Genomic DNA, 15,233 nt, shown 5'->3' on the forward strand with positions numbered 1-15,233 from the left:
AAAGGAAAAAAAAACACAACTTTGTTTCTTTACAGTTTCATTTGTGAGAAATATGACATTTATTGCATTGAAAAAACACTGAAAAAAAAACCTATTCCCAGTGTGTGGTCCATCACAGCAGCAGGGAACTAGTCGTGTTCATGTTGATCCTTTTGAACCTCAAGTATCCGAGTGGTGTGGATTATAAAAACAGTGTCTGAGCATCAGAAAGGCACATTTCAAGAGGTTAACCGATGTTAGATTTTGGGTAAACCGTTCCACATTTTAGTGAATCCATCGCTGCTCTTTTCACAGCAAAAGACTGCCCGGGGCCGACTCCACACGCTCACGACACATCTCATTCCTTTGCAAGCTTGAAAGTCTCTCGCATCTCAAAAATAACTTTTCCTTTACGTCCGTGTGATCTCGGAGGAGGCTCACCTAAAAAACATTTACCTTTCATCTTTCAAAAAGTGCTGACTTTCACCTTTTTCACCCGGCCAAACAGAACCGGGGCCCCGCGGGCTCAGGTGAGCGGGTCGGGTTGCCGCGGGGTCATCTCCACGGGTTCCAGTTTATCGGAGAGCACGGAGAGGATCTTGTCGAACTTCTCGTAGCGCTCCTCTCTGTCGGCCGCCGCCCCCGACTGACCCCACAACAGCCGCAGGGCGAACTCTGTGCGGAAAGCCTCGAGCAGCTCGGGGACCGGCTCCCAGCTTCCTGCCGAAGCAAATGTGACGGACGTCAGATTAGAAACATTACGCAACTCCACAATGTACACGTCACCTCGTTGAGTAAAACACACTTTGTAGAGTAAACACACTCGCTCTGAAAGGAAGTACAAGCGTAACAATCACTCAAACAACACTGAAGTCATACTTTCACATTTCTCTTCAGTACAAAGAAAACTCACAAGTCGTGTACAGAATACTAGTATATAATACTAGTATAACGTGCTATACTTTGTGTAGTATGATGCCTTAATCTGCTCCTATAAAATAACATTTAACTCAAATAAACTGATGCAAAACACATATACTGTTCACTGGATCATCGTCTGAGTTGTCAATTTGAGGTTTGGACGAAAAAATGGATTGATACATTTGAGCCTTGTAATTTATGCTAATCTGTAAATTTTGGGAAATTCATCTTTTAACTAAAAAAATGTTTGTGAATGAAACTAGCCCAAACAGCAGAACATAAACAGCAATTTAGAGTTGTTATTTATGCCAATTATCAAATCTATTTGTGTCTTTTTTACCCAAGCAAATGTCTAGTTTATAAGTAAATTCTCCAAATCTTTGCTCTCGATTGAAAAAAAATGCTTAAAACCAAAATTTTCTCTCAAAACAAGTACTGTAACTCACACGTTAATTTAATAACAGGTTACTACATTCATCAGGTTAAAACCTGTACGACGAGTTGAGCAATTAAGAGAAAATTGGTGAAGCTCACATTTGTACAACAAACAAACGTCAAATAAAAAACTGGAGGCCGCTGATAAAAAAGAGAAGACGTCGCTGCGTGTACCTGCGAGCAGCGACTGCGCGTGCTGCTGATAGTCGTGCGCGTGCAGCGCGGCCCTGCGAGCCGACTGCAGGACGTCGTAGAGAAGCTGACAGCCGCGCTCGCTGTTCTCCACCGGGTCGTCGCCCTCCATCGCCTTCAGCAGAGGAACCAGGTGCGGCAGCGCGACGGCACCGCGGACCGCGGAGTCTACAGGGAGAAACAACAACATGCGAGCGCGTGAGACGCCGTGCGGTACGCTCGCTACTGAAGAAGCGGGTAACTTGTTTGGAACGCCGCGGTGCGACGCGTCTCCAGCCGCTCACCGTCGCCATCGTTCAGCAGGTTCATGAAGGGTTTGAGTTTCTTCTCAAATAAAACCGCCGTCTCCGTGTGGTTCCTTCTCAGCGCTCGCCACGTCATCTCCAGTCGCATTATCTGCACGCACAAGTACACGGATTATCTTTTGAAGCATTTATCATCTCATGATATGCTATGAATTTTTTAATACTAAAATATTACTTTTTATACATTTGTTATGACATACTATACTATTAATGTACATAGCATTTGTTAGGTATGTAGTGTATTTTGATATATTGTTTACGACACTACCGATAGTATTATATTTTAATGTATATATTATACATACTATCATATGACTTTTTATGGTTCTATATACTGTGACTTTTTTTATTCACAAAGTGATGATAGCATACCATGCTATGGCTTTTTATGATATCGTATACTATGACTTTTAAGAGCATATTATAGAATGAAATGTTTTATGAAATGCCATACAATTACTTTTTTAGGCCATATTTAACCATGTTAGACATTTGTGATGGCATACTATGACTTTAATATATGTTTTATGACATACTATAGAATGACCTCATGATAATTCTCATGGCATACTATATTACGACGTTTCTATGGACGTACACGTGCCGCTCGTTTCATTTAACCGCGTTACCACGTTAGTAAACCAAGCATCCGTTAGTGATGATGACGTCACCTGGGGCAGCTCCAGAGCCGCCATCACAGCGGAGAAGGAGTAGAGGTTGTGGGCCGATTCTTTCAGGGCCTGAGCCAATAAGATGAGTTTGTGTAAAACGGTCGCCCTTTGGCTCACAGTTCCCGTGCAGCCGAGGAGGTCCACAGCGATGCCCAGTGATATTAGATGATGCCTAAACAAATAAAAGATGTATACATTAGAGGGGTGAGAGGGTAAAAGATTGTAAAAAGCAGTCGGTCTGGGTCTCACTTCCTCCTTCTAGCTATCTCGAATCCACCACAGAACAATAGAGGTTAAGATGATTGTGCGGTAGCCGAGTCAAGGAATTTAAAAATGACATGAAAAAAAGCACCATCTGAAGTTTTCAATATTATCCTTTCACTCCTTATTTGTGAGGTCTATTGTACATTAAGTCTCGTTTTGTAACTTCTATAAATAAATCATATATAGATAGATAGATAGATAGATAGATAGATAGATAGATAGATAGATAGATAGATAGATAGATAGATAGATAGATAGATAGATAGATAGATAGATAGATAGATAGATAGATAGATAGATAGATAGATAGATAGATAGATATTTCCCAGTTGCTCTAGATAATCTGAAAAAAATAGTGTTTAGCCAAGAAAAACAGTCCCACTGAAAACTGCAAGAGCTTTTTCTTTGTGACACTAAGGCTGGACCAAGATGATCTGAAATACCTGGAGCAATTAAAACAAAGATATCATCATGGCTGGATACCACCGTGTGAGGAAATGTGTTTCGTTGTCTGGGTGAATCAACCCTGTGCTTGATCTTTGTCAGTTGCGCGTACCTTTCTAACAAATCCTGTCGTAACTGGCGTCCGTGCGGTAAGGTGACGAGCTCCAGCCCCGATTCAACTCCCATGACGGTCTTCTGCTCATCGGTCACCCCAACGATGCGCGCCACCTGCCACACGTCGATCACGACGGATGACATGTTAACCGACGCAGTATGAACCATTCAGAATAGTGGAGTCGCATCCTACTTTGTGCATTGATTGTGGCGAATGAGAGCTACCTGGCAGTCGACACTGAGCATGTGCAGAGCGGTGAGGTCGGCGTTCGAGCGGTTGAACAGCTCTTTGAGTGTCAGCAGGACGGCGGGCTCGAGAGGCCGGTTGTTCTCCGGCAGGAGCAGCGAGTCAAAGCGATCCAACTGGAAACACGAGACCGACTCCACCTGTGATGGAGAGAGATGGAGATTACATCGTTGGTGCGGGACGGACCGTTTGTGATGCGAGGGAAGAGTTGTACATGTAGACTGTTATTTCTAAATTATAATACAAAACAATGAAAAGGTCCATGGAGATGCGAGTTTAGGAACATGCAAAGTTTCTTTTTAGTTGGAGATTAGTAGCTGTGTTAATCAGAAACTGATCAGGATTCTTATCTTGCTAATTAGCATAGCCGCTAATTTACAAGATAAGAATCATCATCAGTTTCTTATGATTATCATCTTTAAAAATGAGGGGAAATTCCCGTCCATCATCTCCGACTCTGTTTCAGGATCAAAGTTGCTTTAGCAGAATATTTATCACAAATCTTTTATACTTTACTCACTGTTTGATATCAAAAGCTGTTTGCTGACTTTGAATTGTCAATTATAAAGTCTGAATGTATCTTTGTCGACATTATCGTTGCTGGTAATACAGCTGCAACTTCAGATTTACATCTTCAACAAAATTATTTTTCTTGCAATTATTTTTGTCCATAAAATCACAATTTCTTGTGATGTCTTAGAAAAAAAAGCTGCTTTGGACCAACAGTCCAAAACCCCAAAGTATTAAAGTTCAATATCATAGAAGACAAATAAATCCAGTAAACACAACAGAAGTTGAAACCATTGATTTTTGGCGTTTTGAGAAAGTAATTTTTGCTGAATATTTTGGTGTAGACTGAATAATTAACTAATTATTTCACCACAACAATACACAACTTTGTCATAACTTAAAGCAGACTTAACAGCTCTGTAATTAATTATATATTATAAGGAAATGAATGAGAAACAATGACTGACTGAAACGAAAGGAAAAGAATATCTGAAAAGCTAAAACTGTAAAACATGCAATAAGAAAAACATGGTAGTGTTTATATGGTTTGTGATTAAGAAGCCAATACGTGCGAAACACTCGTGTAATCCTTTAAAACATATCGGCTTCACATTTACTAAGAACAGAAGCAGATATGCTAACATAAAGTTATGTTTAAAGTTATACAAACATGTGGCTTTTCAAAATGCCAGTCTTCCGCTTCCTCCGCTGTCTTCTTCTGCGGCAGCGTCGGCGGCAGCGAGGATGCTGCCGCCGCCGCCACCGCCGCTGCTGCTGCTTCGCTCTTCTGGACCTCCAGGAAGCCGAAGGAGGTCTCTGTGAGGCGGGCGCGGCTCTGCCACTTCTCCTCTGCGCGCAGTCGGTCCACGTGACCTTTCCGCCGGGCCTCCGGCACCTGGACGACAACGGCGAGAGGACATGAACTCTCCCGAGGGGGATTTCCAAGCTGTCTCGGAAAGGACAACCCCTCCCCCTCCTTTCCTCCACCTCCCGAATACAAGGAAAGGTGACGCATAAAAGACGACCAGCCGAGCGGTGACTTGCGATGACTTCTTTACCTGGATGACCAGCTCATCGTAGAAAGAGGAGGGGTCAACGACCCGGCCGGTGGGCGGGGGAGGGACGCTGTTGGCAAACACTGTGGAGATCCTGAGAGGTTTAGGAGGAGCTCTGGGGTGCAGCTGTCCATCGGAGCCTCGCAGAGTTACACCACCACCTGCAGGGCCGCAGGAGGGAGTTATGCGTCCGTGTCATTGGCCGGCTCCTGATTTAGAGGAGGCGCTGCGACGGTGCTGCGACTTTTAAGCTGCTGACTCATAACACACTCACAAGTTGGGTTTCAGAAAGGTTCAAGGGGATTAGTCAGAACACACAGCAGGATGTTGTTATCACTGTTGTGTGTCTGTTTCTGACCTGTAACTAGTCCCTTCTGCACCAAGCACCAAAGCCATAACCAGGATGTTAGAAATACTAAGATTGTAAAATCATAAAACACCTCCACCCATTCAAAAGGAAAAAAAAGGAGGCCTTTTTCATTTTTGGTTCAATTTTTAAGCATTTCATATAATTAGCTGTTCAATTATATTTTATGTAAATGGCATGCTTCTTTCAAGGAAATTACTTCAAACTGAGACCCTTTAATCAGGATCAGACCCTTAAAATAAAGCGTTTTATTTCCCACGCTCTAAGTTCTGTCCAAAGTGCCTCTCCACACGAGATATCCATCGCAGAAGGAGAACTTCCTTCAGGTTACTCAAACCCACACACTGTGCCAGACAGAAGCGTGTGCTGTGCGATAACCATCTGCCGTCGGCCTCCCTTTCACCTGACCATGAAATAATACAAGTCTGTGTGCTCGTCACCTGGGTGGGCGGGGCGTGCGTGTCGCGGCCGGGGGCTCAGCAGGGGTTCGCTGCCTGTGCGAAACACCGGGGAGATGGGGGCGGGGGCGGTGTTCTTCGAAGGCGTGTCCTGTGGGACGCCTGGACGAGGAAGAGCGACAGCGGGGAGTTGAAAAGACGTCGCAGAATCCCGTTTCTCTTTTTTTTTTCTCTCGTGCTCTGATGATGGTTTGGCTTCACGCTTTTTAAAAAAAAAACCCTCAAATCAATTCTGGAAATACAATTCAGGCCAACCACGCGGACAGAAGGATTGACCACAAATGAGCACTGGATGCGTTTCGGGTTTGCTCCACAGCTCAGTCGTGACAACTCGAATGTCTTTCTGAGGTTTTCTGCAGCCACGTGTTCGAAAGTTGTTCCCCTGATATTTTTATATATTCAACGTGGCAACAGATCCTTTGTGGCTGTACTTAACTTGTGTTAACTAGATACAAGATGAAGATGAGATTCTCCTATCTTCATCTTATATCTGTGTTCCCCGAACAGAGCAGGAGGTAAAACTGGGACATATTGACAAAGAAAGAAAGAAAAAAAGTCAACTGTATACATTTAAAAGTGAATTTCATGCTTCAGAGATACGAGCTGCTGCGACAAAAATAGACCTGGTGTTTAAATATATAAGAAGAGCTCCACACGAGCCACAAGCGAGACGCCCTGCGGCGTGACGGCCCCGGAGGGCTGCAGCGACAAGATGATCGTTTCCAATTTCGGGGGGTTAGCGGCGACAGGCGAGCATGTGCAACGTACCAGTTCGTAGGTTGCTGTCGGACTGCGCGGACTGAAGCGAAGGTCTGCGTCCGACGTTCTCCAAGTTCGCGGGCTGACTTCCGCTCCTGCCGCGCAGAAAGACAAATGTCTTGAGAACATTCATTTGAATTTGTGGACGTGAACTGGACGACCTTTCCGTAGACTTCCTCCCACCTCAGCAGCGGATTGACGGCCTGCAGCACGTCGTTGTGTGCCGAACTCAAGCTGCGCCTTTTGTCGGCTTGATTGTGTTTGTCTTTCCCATCACCGCCACTACTGCTGCTGCTGGTGGTGGTGGTGGTGGGCTCTCCATGCCGCTCCAGGATGACACGCAGAGGAAGGGTTCGTGTGATTGGGTGAAAGACCACGGCGCCAGAGGCCTGGGAGATGGGCCGACGCCCGCCCACATAGAACCGGATCAGAGCGGGAACATTGTCGAAGCGATCCTCCTCAAACTGGAACAGCTCCCGAGAGTAGCCCTGTCACACAGACGGAGGCACACACACAATACATCAAGCAGAGCTTCTACAGGAACAGAACAACAAAATGCATCATTTTTAGGAACAGATACTTTACTCAGAGGGCAATAGTGCACCATATTTTATATTTGAGTATATGTGCAGTGTGTATTTTGAGACAGAGATTAAAACATACAGATCAACGGTGGAGAAACAGATTATACTGCAGATGTGATTTGAGGAGTTACGATGGATGTTTTGATTATATTATTTTGTACAAACATCCATTTGAGTCCTTTATTCCAAAAATAAGTGGGAATCAAAGCCGACAGCTGCTACAACTTTTTCAAAACAACACACAGGTGAATGTTTGATAAAGAAAAAGATTGTTTTGGGGTTTGATGATTTGCAAATACAATCTATTTACAATGTACTTGCTTTAAATATTAAATAGTTAGGATTTTTTTCAGATTTGAAGCCTTGTTTAGTCTAGAAAAAGAGACAATTGTGAATTCCCAGAGCCCCAAGGTGACTGCAAAATGCCTGTTTTGTCGAAACAAAACTCAAACACCAATGAAGATCAAATAACCAGTGATGTAAAATGCAAAAAGATCCTCACCTTGAAGAAGCTGAGACCAATGAAAAGTTGGCATTGGAGCTCTCTAAATAATTGCAATAATTAATCCACTATCCACCCTTGCAGCACATGGAGTAGCATAAATTAAACATACCTTTTTGGGACGAAGGATCACTCGTATAATCTTAAAGTGCAAGGGCCCGTCCTTCCAGAAGCAGCTCAAAACGTAGTCGCCGGGGGAAGAGGTGGAGTCTCGGACCAGGAAGTCTCCGTCCCTCTCAAACAAAGACTCGGCAGCCTGGAGACAAATCAGCAGGTAAAGCTGATCAACGCCTTCGTGAAGGTAGGACTTACTGCAGGACGGTGGTAGTTTTAGCTATGTGTACCAAATCAACTGTGTATGAAACCTGAGCCACCAGCCAGTTATCTTATCTTAGCATAAATGCTAAGGGGAAACAGCTAGCCTGGCTCTGTCTTAAGTCCATAGATGTGAGAGTGGAGTTAATCCCCTTATCTGACAATGAGCGACAAAGTCAAACAGTGCATTTCCCAAATAGCAGTTGATCTGTTCCTTTAATTTGTGAGAATAACAATGTGCTTTTGAAGGATGAACACAGCGAGAACACTATGGTCCTTTGAGCACCTCTCGGCTCAGCGGTCCGTGGAACCACGCGTGGCTCGTCGGGTCGTCGGTGCTGAGCTTCAGCTCCTCCTCCAGCTCCTTCTTTAATGAGTCCATGTCTCTCCGACCGCCGAACACCTGCAACGCACGGCGCAGAGACCATGACACGTACGGGTTACCCTGCATGTTTTCTTTGCTCACATGTTGAAATAAGGAAAATATGAAGAATTAAAAAAAAAGAGGCAGCCAGAGAGGGCTTGTGAGAGACGGAGAAGCCGAACGCTTAACCTCTTACCTTCAGCTGGCTGAGGTATGCGCTGACGCTCCTCCTCTTGCTGGAAAAACAAGAGGGAAGAGATGATTTTGGAGCTTCTAACCTCAACAATAGGGAGTCACAGATAACGGTGCAATGTTTTCCTTTTCCAACACGAATAGCAAAGGGATGGAAGGCCACTGCCAAGGTCTTGATTCGTCATTAACACCACACACAAAAAAGACAGAGGGCCTTTTAATAGCGTGCCTCTTTTTCCTCCTTCCTTCCTCCCTAAGCTTCCACCTTCCTGTTTCTGTAAACACAAGGCTAACAGATGAACAGCTCACAGAACTCACAGCAGGGCGGACCGACTAGATAACCCTCAGCCGTCACATGAGCCACTCTAGCACATCTACATCTACGTCTGCCTCTCGCTGTGGGTTAACAATGTGGAACAAATCGTGTGCTCAGGGATTGCTGGAGGGAAATGCACAAACAGTGGCGTGACTTTTACTTGTTTACCCTGCTTTGACCCCAAATACAACTCATCATTATACAACATGCACTGAAGCAAAACACAAGCACACACTTTGATGATTGTGATTACACTAATTTGCCAATTTCGCATAAAACACAGTGCAATAAATCCTACATTGTTGAGGGTTATGATGTTTAGCATTGGTTAAAACGGTTTCAGAATGGTGCCGATTCAACTTTACGGTCATTTTGGAGGCTGTGATGCTGTAAATATAAACCCCATAAACTCACTTTTCCTTAATAAAGCCAACCATAACCAGGCCGCCTGTTATCACACAGACAGACTCATTCCAAGAGATAAGAAATATTGGAGGTCATGAGTCCTTCAGACACTAAAACAAAAGTCTCAATAATAAAAATCTTGTTTTTCTATATTCATCAGCAAGATTTAGAGCTGTTCTTTAAAGGTTATCTAGATATTAATGGCCTAGAAACTAATTGTGTTTAAGTTTATAGGCTTAGCATCACATATCCAAACTGTTTCAAAACCTCCTCAATGCAACCAGAAATCCATTTTTAGTAGAAAAATACTGCGTTTTTGATCTCATTAAGTCTAAAAATACAGGAATGACTCGGCAAGTCAGTCCCCCAAGGTTGTTAAAACCTCCATACGTTTATAAATAACAAGAACATTACCTTGGTGTCCTTAATCTTACTGTAGCTACAGTTGTGCTATAACCCCCAGGCTGTGTCTTATTTTGTCTGACTAACAAACCCAAATATATTCAGTTTACTATCACATAAAAAAGAAAAACAGCACATTTTGAAAAGAACATTGATTTGCTTTTTAAAGTCAATTCATAGCTATACTCTACAATAGTATTCTGGTCTTGTATTGTGCTGGGTGGATAGTTTTTACTGACCTAAATCGTCATGTTAAGTGTCAAGAGTATCAGGAAAAAGTCAATTAAATGTTGTATAATAATTAAATACATGGCATTATTGTAAAATAGCAACACCAAAAGACCATAAAAAGTTGAAACAACCCATTTGAAAAAAACTCAACAGTATCCCTTCATAAAAGTACCATAGTGTGTCGTAATACATTGTTCTGCGAGTAAAATTGCAACTGTTTTAGCTGTTAACAATTAAATAAGCCACAACACTGCCAGACACACATAAAAACACAGACATTCAGATAAATTACGAGGTTACGTGCAACATCCTGTTTGAGGGGCGTTGGTCCAGGCAACGCAACAGAAACACCTGAGCAATGTGCTGCACAGCACCGATTGAGACACACAACCTGACACCACATCTAGGTTTCAAACTATTTTATTAAGCTTCACCAGACATATGGTTTTCCTTTGTTTAAATCCGATAGATAAAAGCGAATAGACAACTGTAATCACTGCATTGAACTGGTCTCGTTTGCGTCTCTTCTGTGTCAAGATTGTGCAACAGGTAGTTGACGTTAGTGCTTCAGGTAATAACGTGAAGTTAAAAACAACAACTAACTTCTCATTAAAAAAAAGACTAACAAGTTAGATTTGAACAGCTTTTGTGTGTCGGAACTACAACACACACAAAAAAAAGTTATTTATACTGCACACCAAAAGTAAAACTTCAACAACATCCAAAGTCTCGCGTTAATTAACGTTACGATACATTTTTAACCGTCTTCAAGTCAGCGGTCCTACCTGTCGGTCGTTTTCACAGCTCGCGCGTGCCGGACATGTTTGTTTTCAACGATATTTGTGGTCCAAATTGGCACCGAACAAACAAACAAACAGCTGCGGAGCTGCAACGTTTGGGTCGTCTCCCCCCCGGTCGGTTCCTCCCAGCTTCCCCCCTTCTTCTCTTCTCCTCTCCTCTCCTCTCCTCCCTCCTTTCTCTCTGCGCAGTTTTCAGACGAGTTCCCACAAGTCCTCCCGAGCTCTCCCTCTTCACCCCCCCCCCCCCCTCACCTCCACCACCCCCGGGCCCCGGTGCTGAAACCCGGCTATCTGCTCGGCATTCCTCGGATACCGACACACAACAGCCGAGCTAACGGCATCACCTGGCGGCAGTCCGCATTGAACGGTAGGTGGCTGCGCGGAGCGGCAATTGTGCCCGTAAATCCCGACACATGGCACTGATTTACACTGGCCTCTTCAAACGGTGACATGTTAATCTGACTTCATGTTTTCTGACACGCATTAAACAAGAAACGATTGCCCAACACGCGCTGTTAAACACGTCACGTTCACTGAAGCACCGCCTGCAGGCAGCCGCACCAATTCCCACCATTTTAATGTTTTAATCGTCAGTAATTTTCTGTTAATGATAATTTGTAATTGTGTTCTCTCTTCGGTTTTGAAAAGCTGCCGCGAGTTTAGTACCGCGCATTGATATGAATCTGTTAGGCGTGTTTAACTGTTCACCTGGATTCGAACGTCTCTCAGCCAATCAGAGAGCGCCCTGGGGACCGGGACTAGCTACTTCTCTTAGCCCAACATGTTTGGGTTACAAGCTTTTAGTATTCATGGTTTAGTGTCTGGTGAGCTGAGATGTGCCTGAACCTGACAGCCAGCCTCCATTTATACACTTATAGTACTCTTCGGTTGTATAACTCAATTATGTATGAAAGGAAACACCTTTTAAAACTAAATTAAAGGGCAGCCACAGTGTTGGTTCACTTACTTATTATATTATACTATAATTATTATTATAGATTACTATAGCCATGAAGATAATTTGGGTTTTATGTGCAGTGAAAAAGCATAACACGGCCCTAACCAGAACCTGTATGGACATTTCTTGCCGTAAGTTCAAAAGGTTCATTCTAAAATAGATCCTGGTCATGTTTTCTGCTCTTTATAACAATCTGAGCACTTCAATATATGTTTTTCAAACAAGATGCTCAACTTTGAGAAAATAGAAATTGTCCTTGAGCTGAACAAATGTTGTATTAAATGCTGAACACCATTACTTCAGATCCTGCTCCTGTGTACGCATGCACCTGTCGACCTGCAGTTGTGAAAAAGTTCTTCTCTTTAAATGATCGACAGAAAAAAGTAATTTTAAGCAGAAATGCAAATATTAGCTTGTTGCAATCTACATTCTGAGGATTTGGTTGGTCAGACAAAATAAACTGGAACACTGTTTTCGGGAGTCGCTGTACATTTTCAGTTCTTACAGGACCACAAACTGAATTGTAACCACTTCATTCATTCCCCTCTGAACCAGAGCACATGAAGCCAAAACTCTCTGCATGGTTCAGTAGCACCAGGGAGAGACTGACAATGAACATGTCCTTTTGTAATTTAGGTGAACTGGCCCTTTAATGCTGAAAGAGAGCCTGCAATAAACCTTCCTTTTTAAGGGCGACTTCAAGATTAACAACTTCCAAAGGCTCATTATGGCCTTTGTCACTCAGCCCTCCACTGCTCACTGGGGAGGAAGTGTGACCAAAATATCAAAGTCCCAAGGTGTGTTGTTTACTGTGTTAGTCACCAGAAAGCAGCTGTTCTCCTGGTCTATAGAAGTAAGCAACGTACAAACCATGATGTCCTTCTATATCCTTAAAGACATTTCATTCACTTTATCCAGGGAGTGAACTTCACCTTACAAACTCATTTTATGAGGCACGAGTTGATTATTAGCCAAATGTGAACCTGGAGAAAGTGGGTCACACACATGCAGATGCACACACACACACACACACGCGCACACACACACATCTTACCTGCGTTTGCTATCCTGACAGCGCTCTGCCTCGCTGACAGCGTTGTCCTCGGTCAGTGGGCGGAGCTGGGAGCAGGAGTCGGAGTGGCGGTGTTTCTTATCCGCGCGCTGGAGGCGGGGCAACACGCTCTGACGAAACAGGTCCTTCCTCGGCTTCACCTGCAGGGGAACGGTCGAGGCCCAAACAGTGTTTCCGTGATGATGGCATCGTTTTATTTATTCGTTTAAAGTGCTGGAGGTGTTACAGTCGACTTAGCGGACTCACCAGATCCATGGACGATCCCAGGGAGTACTTCCGGCTCACCCTGCGCTCCACTTGCACACCTGCGAGGACAAGGGGACATTTTAATAGAAATACTTTGACGTTTGCTGTCCTGCAGAGTTTAGGAAGAGAAAGTACGTGCCACTCTTACGTTGATCCGTTAGATAGGAAGCCGAAACAAAAGATGTCACAATTTAATTGGTGATATTTTGAAGTTCTGGTAGTTTTTGTTTCGCCAGATGAGTTCACCTGTTTCTAGTCACTAAGCTAATAAGCATATTTCCCAAAATGTTTAACTATTCCTTTAATTTGTGTGTGTAGAAAATACGCTAAATCGCCATTCATTCAGGCCTTACTCTCAAGATTTTTACATTTAAATTCTTTAAATCACTTTTAAGCAGGGACAAAAATACATTTTACTAAAACGTTTTGACTTAATAAACAGGTGTGTAAAAAGTGTCAGTTCTAAGCATGAATTATTGTCAATAGGGCTGTGTATCTAACTTAAAAACTGTAAAGAACTGACCTAAATGTGTCTGTAACCCAGATTATTTGTCTTTTTAGTTGTATTTGAAATGAAAATTGACAATTTTAGACTATTTAATTTAAAGGGGCATAATGTAAAGTCTTGGAGATTGCTCCTTTTAAGGAGAACTGTTGTATGGAAGGCTATGTTAGCGTCTACAAATATAATAATCTGCCAAAGTACAATCTCTCCGAGGCTGTACTTTGTCGAATGTGAACCATCTTAGTTCCACTAAATTACCACTAAACACAAAGTACATCTGAGACTGATGAGTTACATTTTGTTGTTTGTTTTGCAGGTCATAAACAAAAGACTTCGACAACTTCAAATTTTGACCGGCTGATGCAGGAAATGTCATAGGATCATGCAAAAATATGAATGTGTTTACTTTTAGTCACTTTGTAGTGCCAAGATGCAATACACTGCAATATGTTTCCACTTGATTAACAGTGAATTAGAACATTTTCATAACATTTTTGAATATGTGATTATCACCAGAGTTCGGCTCCAGACTCTGCCGGTGTCTTGAGAGTTGATGGAGGATGGTCTCCCTGTGTGCCGCATCCTCCACCCCTGAATCCTTCAGCTCTCCGTCCGTCACACTCAGCAAACCCTGGAGAGAAACAAAAACAGGGACAGTGGGAGGCCATAAAGAGTAATTGAGGGTTATGAAGATTGGAGATCTTTAACGAGCGCACACAGACGCATTTTACACATTCGCATACCTCCAGCCCATAATATTCTCCTTCTAGTGCCTTGATGTACTGGGGCAGGCCGATCTGTTTCAGCCACCAGGCGATGGAGCGATTATTCATGTCTGAACAGTAGAAGCAGGGAAGACACTGGTCACATACCAGCACACACACACTAACACACACATGCTTGTACATGTTTTGTTTTTTCACCAGACGTTTCTGAGTAAAGTACTAATGAAAGAGTAAAGTGACATCAGCTCACTGTAGGAAATCCGCCAACCAGACAAATAAGCAGAGCCCTGGTGTTTGCATTGGCGGCCGCTACAGTATGTGGCACCTACCTGTTTGCGGGGTCCACCGAGGCCCACTGGGATTTCACTCCTCTTTTCCTCCTTGTAATATTTCTATCTCATAATGCTTCTTTCTCGTCTCACTTTCCCTCGGGGGTTCCTTCCACCTTTGCAGCTGCTGCTCTGATCTTGAGTTGCAACTGACTCTCGCTCTCTCATGGTGGTTAACGGTGGAAGCCCCGCTCCCCTTCTCGAACCTGCAGGGTCTCTCAAAAGGCCAATCACGTTGCGCAGTGGGCACACAGCGTCCCGCAGACCACAGCGAATCACAGCGCAGGAATTAGCATGAGCGCTCGGGAGGCGGAGAGGGCAGGTCGAGGCCTGTCACGAGAGGGAGAGATGGAGAGATAGAGTTCAGAAAAACAAGAATGGGGGATTTGAAAATGTAAGACTGTTAGGCGACATGTCAAGTCAAAGTTGGGCATGCATGCGCTGTGGTGTGTCCGGGCAGTCTAAATGTCAGGAGATACAGTAGTGAAGGAAAAACAATGACATGAACAAGGCTGACACCTGGTGTTGAACTAAGAAGTGACATAGGATTGAATCTCCATGAGGAT

The 15,233-nt window shown here is 43.6% G+C and overlaps 1 protein-coding gene across 1 annotated transcript; it reads right to left on the reverse strand.

Annotated features, from left to right (window-relative positions):
- Window positions 1-20: 20 nt before the first annotated feature.
- Window positions 21-14,730, reverse strand: sh2d3a (SH2 domain containing 3A). Its single transcript, XM_068588650.1, is given in 19 exon segments — window positions 21-699; window positions 1,510-1,695; window positions 1,812-1,923; window positions 2,504-2,675; window positions 3,324-3,439; window positions 3,551-3,712; window positions 4,753-4,977; window positions 5,141-5,298; window positions 5,945-6,064; window positions 6,731-6,872; window positions 6,874-7,209; window positions 7,920-8,063; window positions 8,409-8,525; window positions 8,683-8,722; window positions 12,845-13,002; window positions 13,109-13,167; window positions 14,127-14,244; window positions 14,357-14,448; window positions 14,668-14,730. Coding segments are annotated over 18 exon segments (2,649 nt in total). The 5' UTR covers window positions 14,447-14,448; window positions 14,668-14,730; the 3' UTR covers window positions 21-505.
- Between the last annotated feature and the right edge of the window lie 503 nt (window positions 14,731-15,233).

Source organism: Clinocottus analis, unplaced genomic scaffold, assembly GCF_023055335.1.
Source record: "Clinocottus analis isolate CAN_PGR_092001 unplaced genomic scaffold, fCliAna1.0.p SCAF_22, whole genome shotgun sequence".
In the NCBI taxonomy this organism is placed as follows: Eukaryota; Metazoa; Chordata; class Actinopteri; order Perciformes; family Cottidae; genus Clinocottus; species Clinocottus analis.